The sequence below is a fragment of the Carcharodon carcharias genome, chromosome 15, assembly GCF_017639515.1.
Source record: "Carcharodon carcharias isolate sCarCar2 chromosome 15, sCarCar2.pri, whole genome shotgun sequence".
Taxonomy (NCBI): Eukaryota; Metazoa; Chordata; class Chondrichthyes; order Lamniformes; family Lamnidae; genus Carcharodon; species Carcharodon carcharias.
In genome coordinates this window covers 119,294,121-119,312,575 of record NC_054481.1, presented here as the reverse complement: position 1 = coordinate 119,312,575, position 18,455 = coordinate 119,294,121, and the positions used below count along the sequence as shown (strand labels likewise).

The 18,455-nt window shown below is 43.0% G+C and overlaps 1 protein-coding gene across 1 annotated transcript in view; it reads right to left on the bottom strand.

The window, feature by feature from the left end:
• Positions 1–18,455, bottom strand: part of megf6a (multiple EGF-like-domains 6a) — a 221,628-nt gene that overhangs the window by 17,666 nt on the left and 185,507 nt on the right. The window contains exons 18-25 of the mRNA XM_041206995.1: positions 11,878–12,009; positions 8,494–8,622; positions 8,107–8,235; positions 6,606–6,734; positions 5,653–5,781; positions 5,082–5,210; positions 3,376–3,504; positions 1,525–1,653 (exon numbers count right to left, since the gene is read on the bottom strand). Coding sequence (XP_041062929.1) covers positions 1,525–1,653; positions 3,376–3,504; positions 5,082–5,210; positions 5,653–5,781; positions 6,606–6,734; positions 8,107–8,235; positions 8,494–8,622; positions 11,878–12,009 — 1,035 coding nt within the window. The remainder of the gene's footprint in view (positions 1–1,524; positions 1,654–3,375; positions 3,505–5,081; positions 5,211–5,652; positions 5,782–6,605; positions 6,735–8,106; positions 8,236–8,493; positions 8,623–11,877; positions 12,010–18,455) is intronic.

Here is an 18,455-nt window from a genome sequence, read left to right as displayed (position 1 = left end):
AGCAAGATGGATACAGAATTGGCTTGGTCATAGAAGACAGAGGGTAGCAGTGGAAGGGTGCTTTTCTGAATGGAGAGCTGTGACTAGTGGAGTTCCGCAGGGATCAGCGCTGGGACCTTTGCTGTTTGTAGTATACATAAATGATTTGGAGGAAAATGTAACTGGGCTAATTAGTAAGTTTGCAGACCACACTAAGGTTGGAGGAGTTGCAGATAGTGAAGAGGATTGTCATAGGATACAACGGGATATAGATTGGTTGGAGACTTGGGCGGAGAAATGGCGGATGGAGTTTAATCCGGACAAATGTGAGGTAATTATACAGCAGGAATTATACAGTAAATGGCAGAGCCCTTAAGAGAATCGACAGGCAGAGGGATCTGGGTGTACAGGTCCACAGGTCACTGAAAGTGGCAATGCAAGTCGATAACGTAGTCAGGAAGGCATATGGCATGCTCGTCTTCATTGGCAGGGGTATTGAGTATAAAAGCTGGGAAGTAATGCTGCAGCTGTATAGAACTTTGGTTAGGCCACACTTGGAATATTGCGTGCAATTCTGGTCGCCACATTACCAGAAGGATATGGAGGCGTTGGAGAGGGTGCAGAGGAGGTTTACCAGGATGCTGCCTGGTCTGGAGGTTATTGGCTATGAAGAGAAGTTGGAGAAACTCGGATTGTTCTCACTAGAGCGACGCAGATTGAGGGGCGACTTGGTAGAAGTTTATAAAATTATGAGTGGCATGGACGGAGTAGATAGTCAGAAGCTTTTTCCCAGGGTGGAAGAGTCAATTACTAGGGGACATGGATTTAAGGTGAGAGGAGAAAACTTCAGAGGAGATGTGCGGGGCAAGTTTTTTACACAGAGGGTAGTGAGTGTCTGGAATTCGATGCCAGAGGAGGTGGTGGAAGCAGGTATGATAGTGGTGTTTAAGAGGCAGCTTAACAAATACATGAACAGGACGGGAATAGAGGGATATGGACCCCAGAAGTGCAAAATGTTTTAGTTGACGGGCAATATGATTGCGCAGGCTTGGAGGGCCGAAGGGCCTGTTCCTGTGCTGTACTTTACTTTGTTCTTTCTTTGTTCTTTGATGCATCAGTACGGCACCGCCCTTGTCAGAGGTAAGTCTGTCGGTGCTCCATGGCATTACTTCAAGATGAGCAGAGGGTTCTCTCGATGTCCTGATCAGCATTGTTTCCTTAATCAGCATCACCAAAAGCAGATTAAATGGTCATTCATGTAATTGTTGTTTGTGGGCTCCTGTTGTATGTATCATCTTCTTACATAACAATCACTGCACCTCTAAGTAATTTGAGGTGAACTGATTTGGGATATTTCTGGGAGATATGATCAATGTCACTCTCTCTTTTACATTTGTAATGGAACCAGCTGTATTGTGATGTAATTATAACCGGTATTTCTCTTCCAGGCATGAATCAGCTTTAATCCAGTTTTTCCAGCAATGTTATTAACAGCTGTTTTCCTTATTACCTCCACAAAGAAGGCAAGCGTCATTGGGTACTTACTCTGCTCGCACCCATTGCCCATAAACCCTGGAGGGCAGCCGCATTCACCCGTTACATGGTTACAGGGAGTGTTGGGGGAACAGTTACACCGTTGCACACAGTTGTCACCATAGTAACCAGGCCAGCAAGCTGGAGGAGAAAATTAAAGAGGATTAGAATCAGCAACAACCCCGATAGTAATTAGTGGAGTTTGGGTACATGAGGAATGGAGAAACCCGGTTGCTGGGTGAAAGTCCAAAACAAAGTAAATCAAGATCAGGCGGGCAAATGATTTGGCAGCAAGCCCATGAAATTTCACATTTATTATACTATACAGTCCATTACCCAAATACCACAGTGTACCCCACAGACAGGAACAATACCAGTTTCTCAGCAGATTACAGTAATAACAAATCACGAACCTCATGGACAAGTGACACTGGGCTTGGGTTGACGTTGCTCAAACAAGTAAAGGAAGATTGAGGGAGATGAAAAAAGAAGTGACTTCAGCCTTTAACTTACATGATTTCAGACAGCTACAGTAACTGAATAAAAAGAAATGCTCACCCTAGCTGTGTCCCTGGGGTAGTTTGGAATAATAACCCTTTGCTCTGTGGCCACACTGTAGTTATGCTTCACGTGACTCACAGCTAGAGAGCTCTACTTGGTATAATGGAGTTTGGTTGCAATGCACTTGTGATGTCAAGGCAGGGCTGAAAGGTGTGAGCCGAACACAGACGAGGGCTCGTTTCCTGAACCATTAATACAAGGGCCGGGATTTTACCGCCCCGTCACGGGTGGGACCCGCTGTGGGTGAGGCGGTGCCCCAGCCAGGAATCCACTGATTTGCGGCAGGACCGGAAGATCCCGGCAGCGGGCGGGTGTGAAAAATCCCACCCATGGTTTGTTGTAAAGTGTCTTTGTTGTGGACCATCTTTAGATGCATTTACCTCTAAAAACGACACACTTGTAACTCCAGGCCAAAGTTACAGAACTCTAGCAACTTGGGACGGGCACTAATAGGGGCAGGGTGATGAAGTGTTTCCATGTGAGTTACCGTTGCAAACTATATTCTCAAAAGTTTGCAAAGAAGAGGCTGTAAGAAACATTGATTGGGAAAAGAATACATTAACCTCATGTAGACTGATTCCAGTTAGTTGCTTAAGTCTGAAACTACTTCCATACCTCACTGGGTCCTTTAGCTTCTCTGTATTATTTCTTCTGTAAGTAAGTTTTACCCAGTAGCTTTAACCCGTTGGCACTGATCAGGCAGGAAGGTAATTTCCAGCCTTTGGAGCTGGCAGGGGAATGATATGGTATTGCCCAGTAAATGTTTCACTGCAATTAGGGGTGAATTGTTAGTTGGGGTATCCTAACTTGTGCATTGCAATGAACAATGACATAGGTTTCGAGTTATAGGGGATTCAGTCTGATTTTGGAAGCTGCCACCTAAATGGGAACATCATCAGACAAAAGTGTTGGAGAGGGGGATGGCGGTGGTGGTAGCTGAACTGTAACAGTAAGGAGCTCTATAGGTCTGAGGTCCTGGGAAAGCATCAATAGAGGAGGAAGGGCAAGGAAGATGTAAGGATGGCACATTCCTGATTTTATAGAACATGAGAAATTATCAGAATAGAAAAAAGTCATGAAGACCAAGAAACCAATCCACCTTCTTCCAATGTTTCTCAAACCCACACCGACCCTGGCACCATATCACCATTACACTGACCAGGCTTTTACCACAAGGTCATGAAGCAGGCTAGTCTATCTATTATTATTTTGTGGAATGAAGGAAGGAGTTTTAAAATCAAGGTTGTGAGGCTGTATTATGAAATTCTGGGACATGATTCTCACATCAACCATTTCACTGACCTTTCTCACACCATCTCCCTCTCCATCCCTTGGTGCATTGGCAGCTTCCTGTCGCATGATGACATGACGATCCGTGCTCACAGCTGCAATGTTCCTCACAGCGCTCTCCATAGGTACCCTTGGGGCAAGCTGTCACAGAGGGAACGGATAGGGGTTAGTGTCGGACAGCAATCATCACAATAAACAAACAGATGGAGGTTGTAGGGAAGCCCAAAACTAGGGGCCATAAAATAACATGGTCACTAAATAATTCAATAAGGAATTCAGGAAAACCTTCTTTAACCGTGTGGAACATGCTACCACACAGAATGGTTGAGGCAAATAGCATATCTGGGTAAGTTAGATAAGTGCATGAGGGAGAAAGGATTAGAAGAATAGGCTGATATGTGAGATAAAGTAGAGTGGGAGGAGGCTTGTGTTGAGCGTAAACATTGACATGAAACAATTGGGCAGTAATTTTAGTCTAACTCGATGGAATGTACTATTCAATAATCTATATTGTGATTGCTGGACAACCATTAACTTTTATTTCTAGGAAAGAAAAGACTATGGGGAAACATGATTGAGGTTTTTTAAATTATGAAGGGATTCGATAGGGTGGATGTGGAAAAATTGTTTCACTCTGGGTAAGCCCAGAACAAGGGGTTTAAAAATAAGATAGTCACAGACATAGTAAGGAATTGAGGAGGATTTATTTTCTGCAGAGAATGGTGAGAATGTGGAATTTGCAGCAATATGGAGTGATTGAGGCAGATTGCATTGATGTATTCAAGGGGATACCTGATGTATATACAAGGGAGAAGGGAATTGAGGGATACAGGGGCAGGTGGGAAGAGGTCATTAGAATCGAAGAAGACTCATGTGAAGAATGAACGCTGGCATGAACCAAATGGGCTGAATGGCCTGTTTCTATGATGTAAATTCTATGTCAGTAAAGGGGGAGAGGTGGGGTGTTACCGAGCTTGGGTTTTAAAAGCCCTCAGAAGAAGCAAAGACTGCGGGAAGTGAGAAGCCACATAGTTTGGAGGTCCTGGTAAAGATTGAGTAAAGAGTCGTAAATGGTGTAATAATCTTGATTTCAACACAATGGGGATATAGGGAGGAGGGAAAGAGCGCAGGAGTGACAAGAGAGGAACGTTTGGGAGCATCTACAGCCACAGCATACTGATAAAAAGAGGCAAGATTAGTAATTCATTTAATTAATTCTTAAAATGACACCTTGCCTTTCATTGATTCAGAAGACCTGTTCATGAAATGATAATGTAGTGGTTAAAACTATTGGACTAGTAATCCAGAGAACCAGACTACTGACCCAGGAAATATGAGTTCAAATCTCACCATTGAAGTTTGAGAATTTGAATTCAGGAAAAGTGACCATGTTGTAACAATCCAACTGGTTCATTAATCTCCTTTAGGGAAGGAAACCAGACATCCTTACCTAGCCTGGCTTACATGTGACTCCAGTTCCACACACTAATGTGGTTGACTCTTAACCACTCTCTAAAATAGTCTAGCATGCCATTCACAGTTGTGTCAGACTGTTACAAAGAAGAAGGAAGCCCACAATCACCTTCTTAGAGGAAAGTAGGGATGGCCAATGAATGCCAGCCAGTGCCCATAGCCTCAGAATGAATGAAACAATGATTGGCTAATGGAATTGCACTCACAAGTTCCCTCGCTGGTTGAAGGAAGTGTATTTTACTCACAAATTTCACATTTGTCACCTATCCATCCTGGCCGACAGGTACAGTGCCCACTCTGCCGATCGCACAGTCCCCCGTTCAGGCAGTCACACAGCTGTTGGCAGTCCAGCCCATACTTTCCTGGGGTACACTCTGTTGAAATCAAGAGCATATTACCATATATTGATAAGCTAGTCAGCCACTGATGGCTATAAGCACAAATCAGCCCAATTCTTTAACCCTGAATTCAGTTATGTCATTTACCCCCGTCGAGACAAATTAAAGATTCTATGAGTGCAAAAAATCTCATGGCACAACTCGAAGGTGTAAACAAGTTATTCTCAGTGTCCTAATCAAACAACATCGCTATAACAGATTATCCGGCCATCTACTCATTGTAAGTTGCTGCTACATTATAATAGAGATTACACTTCATTAGTATTGGATTGGCTGTGAAATCACTTTGGGACATCTTACTACAAAACTGCAAATCTGTCTTTCTTTTTATATACACACAAAGCCTTCAATGATCTCATAAAACATTTTGAACAGGCAAGCAAAAAATCAGCGACGCTTGTTAGTTTTCAGTACCTACCCAGCTCGCATGCCACTCCTGTCCATCCTTCTAGGCATGTGCAGTGACCAGTCACATGATCGCATGTTCCACCATTTCGACAGATGCATCTTTGCAAGCAGCCGGTGCCATAGAAACCAGCCAAACATGCTGGGAAATTCAAACAATGGCATTTAGATCTGGATGCTGTGTTTGTCTTAAAGGTGCTGCACATCAAACTAAACACTGGTGAACTCAAGATAATCCAAACCACTGGGCCCCAGACAACAACATTCGGGAAATAGATTTTTAGAGTACACAATGTAGGCCCCAAAATTGGTCACAATTGGTGTACATGAATTATGAATTCTCCCATCGCATGCAGATGAGAGTTGAGGTGTCTGAGAATTGTGTTGACATCCAGCGGGTTAAATGCGACCAGCAGGGTTTGACTGCTGGCTTGTCAACTCTGGCTGATGCTTCCCTGGAGGCTCATCACACACACGCTGGCAGCAAGGAGCAGGTGACAGGATAGGGTTAGGGGGAAGGAGAGGAGGAGGGGGGAGCGGGGAAGGCAATGGTAGGGAAGCAGGGAAGAGGGGAAGAGAAGGAAGGGGATCGGGGAAGAGAGGGGAAGGGGTAGGGAGAGGAAAGGAAGGGAAGAGGTGAAGGGGAGCTGTAGATCTTAAGAGAGTGGGTGTCTCTCTGGGAAGCCGTGGAGCTGCAGAATGATTCTGCTGGGGGTGGCTCCTGGTCGCAGAGCACCTCTCATTGAACTGTAAAGCCTGCAGAAGCTGCTACACACAAACACACACACAGACCATCCTGACACCGAGACTAGGTAGAACCCTCCCTCTATAACATGCGGCCTGTGCAGGAGGCCACAGAGAAACCTAGGGAAAACACAAGCTCCCTTTCCTGCACCGCTCCTGTGTTTATTGGGACTCTTTTCACAAAGTGGTGGCTACACAGATTTTGTGTAAGGCAGGACGTACCTTTCTGGCATGTGGCTCCCATCCAGCCAGGAGCACAGCTGCACTGACCGGTCACATGATCACAGCGGGCACCGTTTTCGCAATGACAAGACTGGCTGCAGTTCTCTCCGAATGATTGCCCCTGGCATGCTGCACAAGCCAGAAGAGAACATGAAGGGCAAAGGTTACAAATCAACTCTGAGCACACAAAACCTTAGCGTAGCCCAACAACAACTCAACCTGCATTTACATATTAACATAGTAAAAAATGTCCCAAAGGCATTTCCCAGGATTGATTGCCAGACAAAATCTGACACCAAATCACAAAGGAGATATTAGGACAAGTGACCAAAGGTTTGGTCAAAGAAGTAGTTTTAAGGAGCATCTTAAAAGAGGAGGTAGAGCTTTAGGGAGCACTTGGGGCCTAGGCAACTGTTGGCCAATGCTGCAATGATTCAAATTGGATATATCCCAATAGAGTTATACGTGAAGTGGTATAATGGTTACGTTGCTGGGTCAGTAGTAATCCAGAGACTGAGTTTGATTGCCACCATGGCAGTTTGATCATTTGAATTAAGTTTTAAAAATCTGGAAGTAAAAAGGTGGTGTCAGTAAAAGTGACCAAGAACATATCAGATAGTGGTAAAACCCCAAGTGGTTCACTGATCTCATTTGGAGAAGGAAACCTGTCAGCCTGATCATCTGATATGGGTCTACATGTGAATCAAGTCCCACGTTTGCTGATTCTTAACTGCCCTCTGAAGTGGCCTTATGCTTCTCCAACCTTCCAGGGCAACTGGGGTTTCCTTCCAATTCAGATATGAGTTTGGAAAAACATCAGTCATGGGCATTGGACGAGGTCAGGATTCAACTTGTCAGTGATGCCCTCACACTGAAATACCCTGTTAACAAATCATTGTTTAGGCTCATGACTGTGGAATGACAGATTGGGAGGGATAGATATCAGAGTGCCTCCAGAATCCCTATAACTGGACAATAATGAGAATCAGACTTGAGAGAAGAAAACTGGAAAAAGACGTTGCTTCAGAACCAGTCAGATAGTCTAATTTCTGACTAGTTCCTGTCTGCCGACCAATCCAATACCACTGAAGTCAAAACACACTGTGATATATTGGTAAGCTGAGGGTTTGCTTTGTTGGATAGGGGACAACAGCACAACAATCAAAAACTGTGACAGGAAAGGAAGATGTGGAACAAATTTATTATAAAATGAGTAAATTTGCCATGGCATCTTCACTGTCAGTGGATGACCACAATGGAGTCTGGAGAGAAATTTCAGAAGCATGGTCCACAGGGCTTTCAACCATATGTGACAATCGGCATGGTGCAATTAAACAGGAAATGTTGACATAGTAATTTATAATGGTAGATGTTGATGGAAAGGTATGTGTCTCAAAAGATCATGACAACAGAAAGCAAGACTCATGGACAGCAGGTGTCTTGCCCTAAGCAAGATTTTGAATAAAATAAAAATGCAGAAACCGCAGTCTTGTGAACTCACACTGATTGCAGCTCAGTCCAATCCACCCAGGGAGACACGAGCAGGATCCTGTCACATGATTACAGTATCCACCGTTGTGGCAGTCACACATCTGACGACACTCTATGCCATAAAACCCATCTGGGCAAGCTGGGGAATAAGCATTGGCAGATCAGCATGCTTACTCAGTTCATTTACATTATACCAGTGTCCACAGAAACGTAAGGAACCTTTTAACCATTGGGTTGAGGGATAACAGCTTGTATTTCTAATGCTCCATTCCTAAAAGGCCTGGAGAGATGCAATAGCTTTTCCGTTTTAATTACTTTACCCCTCCAATATTTTTGCATATCATATATTTTCATTTGCAATCACTATACCAGAAAAACTATCACAAATGCTACATACCTCGTTCACAGTACATTCCGAGCCAACCTGCTGTACAATTACAGGCTCCACTGACATGATCACAAAGAGCTCCATTCTCACACTGACACCTGTATCGGCAGCCTGCTCCATAATTACCTTCAGGGCACTCTGAGCAAAGAGAGAAAAATAAGGCCTGAGGTGCTGTAACAGGATTGGGGCAATGTTCCTTTTAAAGTTTGCTGTGCACATGCTCACCTTTTCAGGGCACAGTTCCTTTAAATTTTTTTGGATGACCGTGCATGCGCAGTGCTTCTGACAGAACAAGGCCTGTGTGGTGTCTTTTCAGACTGCTGCGTGGGCACGCACTCACGCAGCTTAGCGGGAACATTGGTTAGGATTGGTCCTGAGGCATTGTAACCAGGTTAGAATTAGGCCTGAGGCACTGTAACCAGATTAAGATCAGACCTGAGGCACTGTAAGTGAGTTAGGACTAGACCTGAGGCACTGTAACCCCTTGGGTGTCAGGCATTGTAACCAGGGTAAGGTTAGGCCTGACAGCCTGTAATCAGGTTAGGATTGGGTCTGAGGTAGTGTAACTGGGGTTACTCTGGGACAGAGGCACCCGCCAAGATATTTCAAGTTTGAGGAATTGGTACACGTATGGCATGGTGGGGTCCTGACTCCGACTGCGTTTATGTCTTCAGGCTCGTTATAATTGTGGGGGATCTGCGGTCTTCACCATACAACCTCCCTGGAGTGGATGTGGGGGGATGACTGCAGAAGAAACAGAAATTAGAAGCCTGATGCAATGTTTGTTAAATGAGCATGAGAAACACTTAAGCTTAAGAGTTGATTGCTCTGTGTTCCTTGTGTCCAATATTCCCACAGCTCACATTAAAGTATAGTTGTTGGATGACATATTTCTTTAAATTTGAATTTAATTTTAATATGTCCGCCCAGGTATCATTAGACGGTGGATAAAAGATCCCAGGCCCTGTGGCTGAAGTGAAGCTGGATCTGACATTATAACCTCTCTCTTCTCCATTAAGTATCAGCCTTGGCCAGGTTGCTTAACACCGCATGTGGGTTGAAACCCCACTCCAAAGATGTGAGCACATAATCCAGGCTGACACTGCTGCCCTGTTTTATGAATGAGACATCAAACCTCATCCTCCTTTGCTGTTCAGGGATTAACATGGCACTAAGGAAACAAGAGCAGAGCGTTCTTCCAATCTCCTGGCCAACATTTTCCCCTCAATCAACGCCAAAAAAAAATTGGTTATCCACCTCATCTGATGCTTTGTGGAAGCCTACTGTGTACAAACTGGTTATCATATTTGTCTGCAAAACAGTAACTGCATTTCAAAAAGTACTTCATTGACTGAAAGTACTTCGTTGAGATGTCCTGAGGTCATACCAGGAGATATAAAGATGCAAGCTCTTTTATTCCAATTTAGCACTGTCCTGTACAATATGCCTCAGTTTTCATCCAGGTTTGTTTGTGCTTCAGCACTAGTATCCCGTATCATGAGAACTGAAAATACTGGAAACACTCAGCAGATCTGGCAGCTTCTGTGAGGAAAGAAACTGAGTTTTAGGTTGATAACCTTCCATCAGAACTCAGATAACTCTGTTTCTCTTTCCAAAAATGCTGTCAGATCTGCTGAGTAATTCCATCCAGCATTTTCTGTTTTCATTTCAGATTTCCAGCATCTGCAGCACTTTGCTCTTGGGTTAGCACTCTACATGTTGCTTGATCATCAAAAGCTCCCCTCCCCTCTCTTCGTAAACTGACAAGACTTCTGGGCTTGGATCTGACTTGGTCATCTGCTAGTAAACCTAGACCAAACCATTATTGAATGGATGTCATTCGTCAATCTAATTGTTAGTTGCACAGGAGTCTACAACTGCATCTCATTTTCCTATTACATCCCCAAGGTCATCACTTATGACTAAAAATAAAAACATTTATGCTACGTAAGCAACCTTATTTCACTTGGAAACTGACCTCTTCTCTGCACACACAAGGTCCCGATATACCAACATTAATTATTATTTATAGCACTCATCATTGAAATCCAGTTTTGCAGATGTTTGGAGATATTTATCAGCACTTTGAAAGCTGCAGAGGAAGTTCAATATTTAAAGTGCTACAGTTGCAAAGATTTTCATTAGCTTTCCTCTCTGTCACTTGACTTGCTTTCTGTTGAATTTGGCATCAAATGATGTGCCTTTAAGGGCCACAGTGCCAGGCCAAACAAGCTCGATGGGACCAAACGCACATTAAATCTCTCCCAGATGTGAACTATTTTATACCTGAACTATGATTTTGATAAGAAAAATTGCCCAACATTACAGATGGGCTGAGATTAGCCAAATCAGGGCACAAACAAATACACGTGACAGCAATTCCAACTACAGCACAATTACCAATACTGACCAGGACATGCTGGAGAGGTCTTTTCTCTATAAAAGAGAAAACTAGGAAGGGACCTGATAGAGATCATTAAAATTATGATAGGATAGGCACAGAAAAGAAGGCTTCCATTTGTGGAAATTCCAAAACTAGAAATTCAGGAGAAACGTCTTTACTCAGAGAATGGTGAGAATATGGAACTTACAAGCACATGGACTGGTTGAGATGAATAGCAGAGGCATTTATGGGGAAGCTAGATAAATTCATCAGGAAGAAAAAGATAGGGGTTACACCAACGCAGTGAAATGAGATAAGGTGGGGAGTGGCCTGTTAAGAACAAAAATGCTGGGACAAGTGGCCTGTTTCCATGCTGTAAAATTTATATAATCCTTCAATTTATGGCAATTTTTGATATGTATTCAGCTTACTGTATGTAGTGTATTGTTACAGTAACACAGACTTAAATTTAATACCTCATCACATCATTGAAAGTACCTCAAACAATCAAATACTTTTGGAGTTCAGTGACTATTGTTACATAGGCAAATACTTAAACACTGTAAGAAAGAAAGAACTTGTATCTATATTGCACCTTTTATGACCTCAGGTCACCCTAAAGTAATTTACAGCCAATGAATTACTGTAATTACTGTTGTAATCTAGGGCAATCCAATTTTCACACAGCAAGGTCCCAGAAAGAGAAATGAGATAAATTATATTTTAGGTTGAGGCTGTTTTTGTGATGTTGGGTGAGGGATAAATTGCTCCTGTTAAGTTTCTGTAGATTGTATCCAGGCACAGTAACAAGGTCACTTCATGAATATGCACTCCTGTACACAGCTTCACCCATCTGGAGCATGCTCCCAATCAAAAGTCCATCTGTTAAACCAAAAATCATAGGGAGTGGGCCTGGATTCCTGATATATGCTCTAGTTATGTGATGCGCACTTCTGGGAGGGCATATTCATTAAGTGACCTCCAGCTTTGCACTTCTAAAAGATACTTACTCTGATCACAGCGTTGAGCGGTAAAACCTGCCTCACAGATGCATTGTCCTGTGATGCTGTTGCAGCTCCCATCACTGTTCCTGCAGTCACAGATGTTCATACAGTCTGGACCCCACTGACCATCATCACAGGCTTAAAAGAAACAAGAGAAGGATTAATGCCCCGGCCAATACACTGAGGAGATTCTTGGCAGGACCTACTGGTTACTTATTAACTATTGCAAGTCCTTTAACATTTTTCATTTTGGTGGTCATCATTGACCAAAACCTTAACTGGACCAACCAAAGCAATACTGTGGTACAAAAGCAGGGCAGAGGCTGAGTACTCTGTTTTCTTCTGAGTCCTTAAATTCAGCTGTATAATGAAACACTTACTACTCATCTGGACAGGGAGCAGCTACATCAATGCTCAAGGAGCTCAGCACCATCCAAGGCAGATTGATTGAATGATGCCCTGCTTTTGGAATCATTTTCCAGCCTTTTCACGTTTAGCACACTGTGTTATGACCTACTTACATAGCACCTCCCAATCCCACCTCCAAGAAGAACCAACAGCTGCATGTCATGGAAACACATCAACTTTGAGTTCTTCTCATCACCATACACTACCCTTGGACATATGCCACCAATCCTTCCTCATCGTTGGGTAATAATCCTTGAATTCTCTACCTTACACCATTGTGGGAGCACCATCACCACAAATATTACAGCAGTTCAAGGAGAAGGGCGATTAGGGATTGGCAGTAAATATGATAGTAAAATGGCCCACGGGATATTTCATAGTATGCTCTGTTGAAATAGCCAACACATTGGTAAGAAGTTGAAATGACCTCTGTTCCCAACCTGTAGTCTCTGTGTAGTTTCTATTGACATGTCTCTGTAAAGATGCACATACTCAAAGATGTTTCTCAGCTTGTTTTCTTTTTTCTATCTTGATGTCTTTTTCACTATAGACTTTGACCTTTCACCTTGGTTTGCAAGTAATAAGAAGCATATGTGAATGTTATGTTTGGGTGCTGATGTCTGGAAATCCAAGTGAAGCTTAAGTACTTTTGATCTGTCAATTAGCCAGGTTGACTTGGAGCCAGCCCTTAAATACTATGTAAAGCTCAATTGGTCAAACCTTTCTGCCAACATATAATAAGAAGGCAGAATTTTTCATTCTGTAGACTAAGTGCAGTGGCAGATGGGAAAGTTGGGGTGATTCCCGCAGGTTGGATTAATCCGTGTGATCTTTCGCTTTCCAGCTCATTAATTATGCATCAGTGAGGAGCTCGTTGAATCTTGTGGCGGGGCAGGCAGGGATTCATCTGCTCCGCCGTTACCTCATGGGTTTGAAGGTCCTGGTGCCATAATAAAATGGCACCCGCACAGGCATTTACTCACTACAGGCCAGGTGTGTTGTTTCGTTCTGGTTCTTAACAGTGCCCAAATGAACCAAATCCTCTACTTCATGGTTCAGCAAGGCCTCCCTGGGGATTCTCCTCCAGGCCGTTCAGGAAAGGCCATAAGACCATAAGACGTAGGAGCAGAAGTAGGCCATTCGGCCCATCAAGTCTGCTCCACCATTCAATGAGATCATGGCTGATCTGATAATCCTCAACTCCACTGTCCTGCCTTTTCCCCATTACCATTGAATCCCTTACTGATTAAAAATCTGTCTGTCTCAGCCTTGAATATATTTAATAACCCAGCATCTACAGACTTCTGCAGTAAAGAATTCCACAGATTGACTACCCTCTGAGAGAAGAAATTCCTCCTCATCTCTGTTTTAAATGGGTGCCCCCTTACTCTGAGATTATGTCCTCTGGTCTTAGGCTGTCCCACAAGAGGAAACAATCTCTCAGCATCTATCCTGTCAAGCCCCCTAAGAATCTTATATATTTCAATAAGGTCACCTTTCATTCTTTTAAACTCCAATGAGTAAATGCCCAACCTACTCAACCTCTCCTCATAAGAAAATCCCTCAATAGCCGGGATCAATCCACTGAATCTTCTCTGGACTGCCTCCAATGCCAGTATATCTTTCTTTAGATAAGGGGACCAAAATTGTTCACAGTATTCTAGGTGTGGTCTAACTAGTGCCTTGTATAGTTTTAGAAAGACTTCCCTATTTTTATACTCCATTCCCTTTGAAATAAAGGCCAACATTCAATTTGCCTTCCCTTTTACCTGTTGAACTTGTATGTTAGCTTTTTGGGATTCCCAAATTCCTCTGTGCTGCAGCCTTCTGCATTCTTTCTCCATTTAGATAATATTCAGCTCTTCTATTCTTCCTGCCAAAAGTGCATAACCTCACATTTTCCCACATTATATTCCATCTGCCAAGTTTTTGCCCACTCACTTAACCTGTCTATATCCCTCTGTAGACTCCTTGTGTCATCCTCACCACTTGCCTTCCCACCTACTTTTGTGTCATCTACAAACTTGGCAACAGTGCATTCACTTCTTTCATCCAAGTCATTAATATATATTGTAAATAACTGAGGCCTCAGAGCTGATCCCTGTGGCACTCCACTACTTACACGTTGCCATCATGAAAATGCCCCCCTTATCCCAACTCCCTGTCTTCTATTAGTTAGCCAATCCTCTATCCATGCTAATATACTACCCCCACACCATGGACTCTTAACTTATTAAGTAGCCTTATGTGCAGTACCTTATTGAATGCCTTTTCAAAATCCAAATATATTACATCTACTTGCTCCTGTTTATCTAACCTGCTTGTTACCTCCTCAAAGAATTCTAATAAATTTGTTGGGTATGATTTCCCCTTCTTGAAGCCATGCTGACTCTGCTTGATTAGATTACGTATTTCTAAATATTCTGCTATTGCATCCTTTATAGTAGACTCCAACATTTTCCCAATGACAGATGTTAAGCTAACCGGCCTATAGCTACCTGATTTTTTGTCTCCCTCCCTTTTTGAATAAGGGTGTTACATTGGCCGTTCTCCAATCCTCTGGGACTTTTTCAGAATCCAAGGATTCTTGGAAGATTACTACCAATGCATCCACTATATCTGTAGCTACTTCCTTTCATAACCTAGGATGATACCCATCAGGTCCAGGGGACTTATCAGCCTTTAGCCCCATTAGTTTCCCTAGTACTTTTTCTATAGTGATAGTTATTGTATTTATTTCCTTCATCCCTTTTGCCTCTTAACTATTTAGTATTTTTGGAATGCTATTAGTATCTTCTACCATGAAGACTGAAGCAAAGGATTTATTCAATTCCTCTGCCATTTCCTGGTGCCCCATTATTATTTCCCCAGCCTCATTCTTTAAGGGGCCTATGTTCACTTTGGCCTCTCTCTTCCTTTTTATATATTTAAAGAAGCTCTTACTGTCTATTTTATATTACTTGCTAGTTTACCCTCAAAGTTCATTTTCGCCCTCTTTATTATTTTTGTAGTCAGCTTTTATTGATTTTTAAAACTTTCCCAATCCTCTGGCTTACCATTAATCTTTGTCACATTGTATGTCTTTTCTTTCAATTTGATACCGTCCTTAACTTCCTTGGTTAACCATGGTTGGTTTATCCCCTTCCTTGAATCCTTCTTCTTCACTGGGATATATCTTTGTTGAGAGTCATGAACTATTTTCTTAAACAAATGGTGGGAGGTCCTCTTTCCTATGTATGGGCAGGATGTCCTCCCACCTGACCACACCAGTCTGGAAGGAGGTTGCCAGGGAGGTCTGCACCAATGGCCAACAGAAGAGGTCCATCCTGCAGTGCAGGGAAAAGATAAATGGTCTGAAGCACTCCACCAGGGTAAATGAAACTTCTACTCACTCCAAACTCAAACTCTAATAAGGGCATCAGGCAGCCTAAGGTTTAGAGTCAACTGGAAAGTCCAGCACTGCCAACAGATGAGATGTAAGCACTGAATGTCTGCCAGCCACTTTAAGCTCACCATCTCATCTAAGTTCTTGCATAAATGACGTTTTAATCCTTCACTAGGTAGAGCTCAGCGCACACAACAGATATACATGCTTCTGAACTGTTCTTTCAACCATAGTGCTCACAATCAATCCATCTGTCTTTATGCAGGACAAGATCACTATCAGCAGAAGGGAGGGAGACAAAACTGGAGGGGGGAACCCAGAGTTGAGGGCACTCCCCACCCACGAGGAGCAGACAGCAGAGCTCGCCGGAGGGGATAGAGATTGTCCCTGCACAGAAGGCGAGTTTGGCCTCCGCAGCAAGCCAGTGAGCATCCATCCACAGTATACGTTGGCCACAGGCAGACAATGACTATGAGATGTTATGACGTGGCAGATGATGTGTGCCAGACAGATCAAATCCATAAGGGAAATGTGATCATGCAGTCACAACTGTTTTGCAATTTGTATTTTATTTCGAGATGAGTGCCTTGAATTCAGAAGTAATAAGACTGTTGCAACTTCAGAGGTTTTTAGAAAACTAAACATTTATTAACAAAAGGAAAGATTTCAAGCACATACACGAGTCTACAAATTATTATTATAATAGCTCTTAAAACCCCTAATTAATCTGGCTCCCAGTTAAACCTCCGAAGGTAACAGTAAAAACAAATAGATTTAAACAGACCCAAGCAAAGCAACACAATACCCTGGATAATTGCATTCAAAATGAATTTTCTCAGCTTCGGTTTCTGTAGACAGCAACTCGATGCACACAGGCTGGAAGCTGTTTACACTTCTGTTAAATCTTAGAATGCCTTCTTTCTGACACATAGCTTCATCTCCTTTGTACATGTTTCTCCATTTTTAAAGCAAATTCCATTGTTCCCATATCTTTTGCAACTTTACTTTTCTCATAATATAAATCTTTCATAGTACTAATCTTATTAGTAACCTTTGGGAAAAATAAACATACTGTTCGGCTTAGCTTCATCTGGCTAGGTGTAACATTTTACCATCTCTTTGAAATTCAAACTACTCTGGTTTATCTAAAAATGTAAATTTTCCTTACATCTCACATTCTAAACTTCAGCCATGTTTAGATATTTAGCATTTCAAACCCAGCTCCCTTTTTGATAACTCAAAACCTCCAAACTGACTATCTCCAAATCAATTAGATCCCCCACACACACATACACAAAGAGAAATCACTCCAAATCTCACCATTAATCCACTTTTACAATAAAATCACAATAATGTTATGAAAATTATTATATTTTCATGACAGACGGATCTATCCTGATGAAGCAATACACTTACCTGTGAGGATCTTACTTTTATCCTGAATGGCTGCCTAGCAGTGCTTTATGGAATCCTTCGGTAAAGGCGCAGATTGCAACTCGATATGGAATTCATTGTATGACTGTGCACTCGTTGACTTAGGTAGATAGAAAGGATTGGCCTGTAACTTCGACAATGTTGAGGCCTGTAATGCTATGAAAATGTTGCCTTGGCACAGCTCCTGTGTTCTCAGCAGGATCTATGAAGGGAAGTTGTCATTGACTGCTGTGTTAATACTAACTGGACCGCATCCCTCCCAAATGCCAAGACAATGCAGAACATAGACTTGGCAGCCTTCTGATGAATGCTGGGTCATGATTGTTTGCAAATAATCAAACGATGGTCCTGCTGAGCCATTCTCTGTGAGGGCAATGTGGACAAAGCTCACAGCTTTGGTTGCATGCTGTTGAGTAACAGGTCACTGCATTCTGATGTCTGAAGGCATATTGGGGCGCAGTAGCAAGATGAGGACTCTGCGTTATTCACCCATGAGAGCTGGTGTTTGGAGAGATGGTGCTATCTGGATGTTGCTCCCACTTGAGATGGCCATGCATTGACCACTGACGAATGTTTTTCCTGTTGGTGCTGCCTTACTAAGCTTCTGTCACACTGGCATGAGTGCGTCCTTGGCCCGGAATTTTAGTTTGGCGGGTGCCAGTGATCGTTGAGCCTGGGAGTGGCTGAGGAATGCAGCCCCGATCGTGAACCCTGGCTAATTAACGGCCAGCCAGCGTGAAAGGCTCACTGAAAGGCTCAGCAATTCTGGGGTAGGGGCGGGAGGAGGGCAAGCGCTGAAGTCAGCATGGGCATGGAGGAGCGCAGAATGAAAGCCGCCTGAAGGCAGAGAACTGCCTCAGGCACCTGAAGAATTTAAATGCAAAAAATAAAGATTTTAAAAACCAGGCAAAAATGCCCACGCATCAGAATCAGTCACTGGAGCATATGGATGATGTAAATTCTGTCCAAACATTTTTATTTTCTTTTTGATTAATATCAGAAACCTCATCTCGCCCGTGGATGAGGTTTCCTGAAAAATGCAAAGGCCGCCTGGCCGTTTCAACCATCTGCCAACTGTAACGCTGGACGGGCAACGGAAAATCTCAGTTAATTACTACTTTAATGGCCTTTATAGGCCTCTTAAATGTCAGCAAGTGACCTTCCGACTCTAATGCGTGCCCAGTGACCAAAATATCACGTGAGTGCGCTTCTCTGACATCATGCGCTATTTCACGCTCAAGCCGGTCAAATGTGCACCCGCACACTGAGAGAAAATTTCTGCCCCATGTGTGCAATGGGGTTTCAGCCTCTTGATGGCTGCTTTGCCCACTGACTTGTTGACACCATGGTTGAAAGG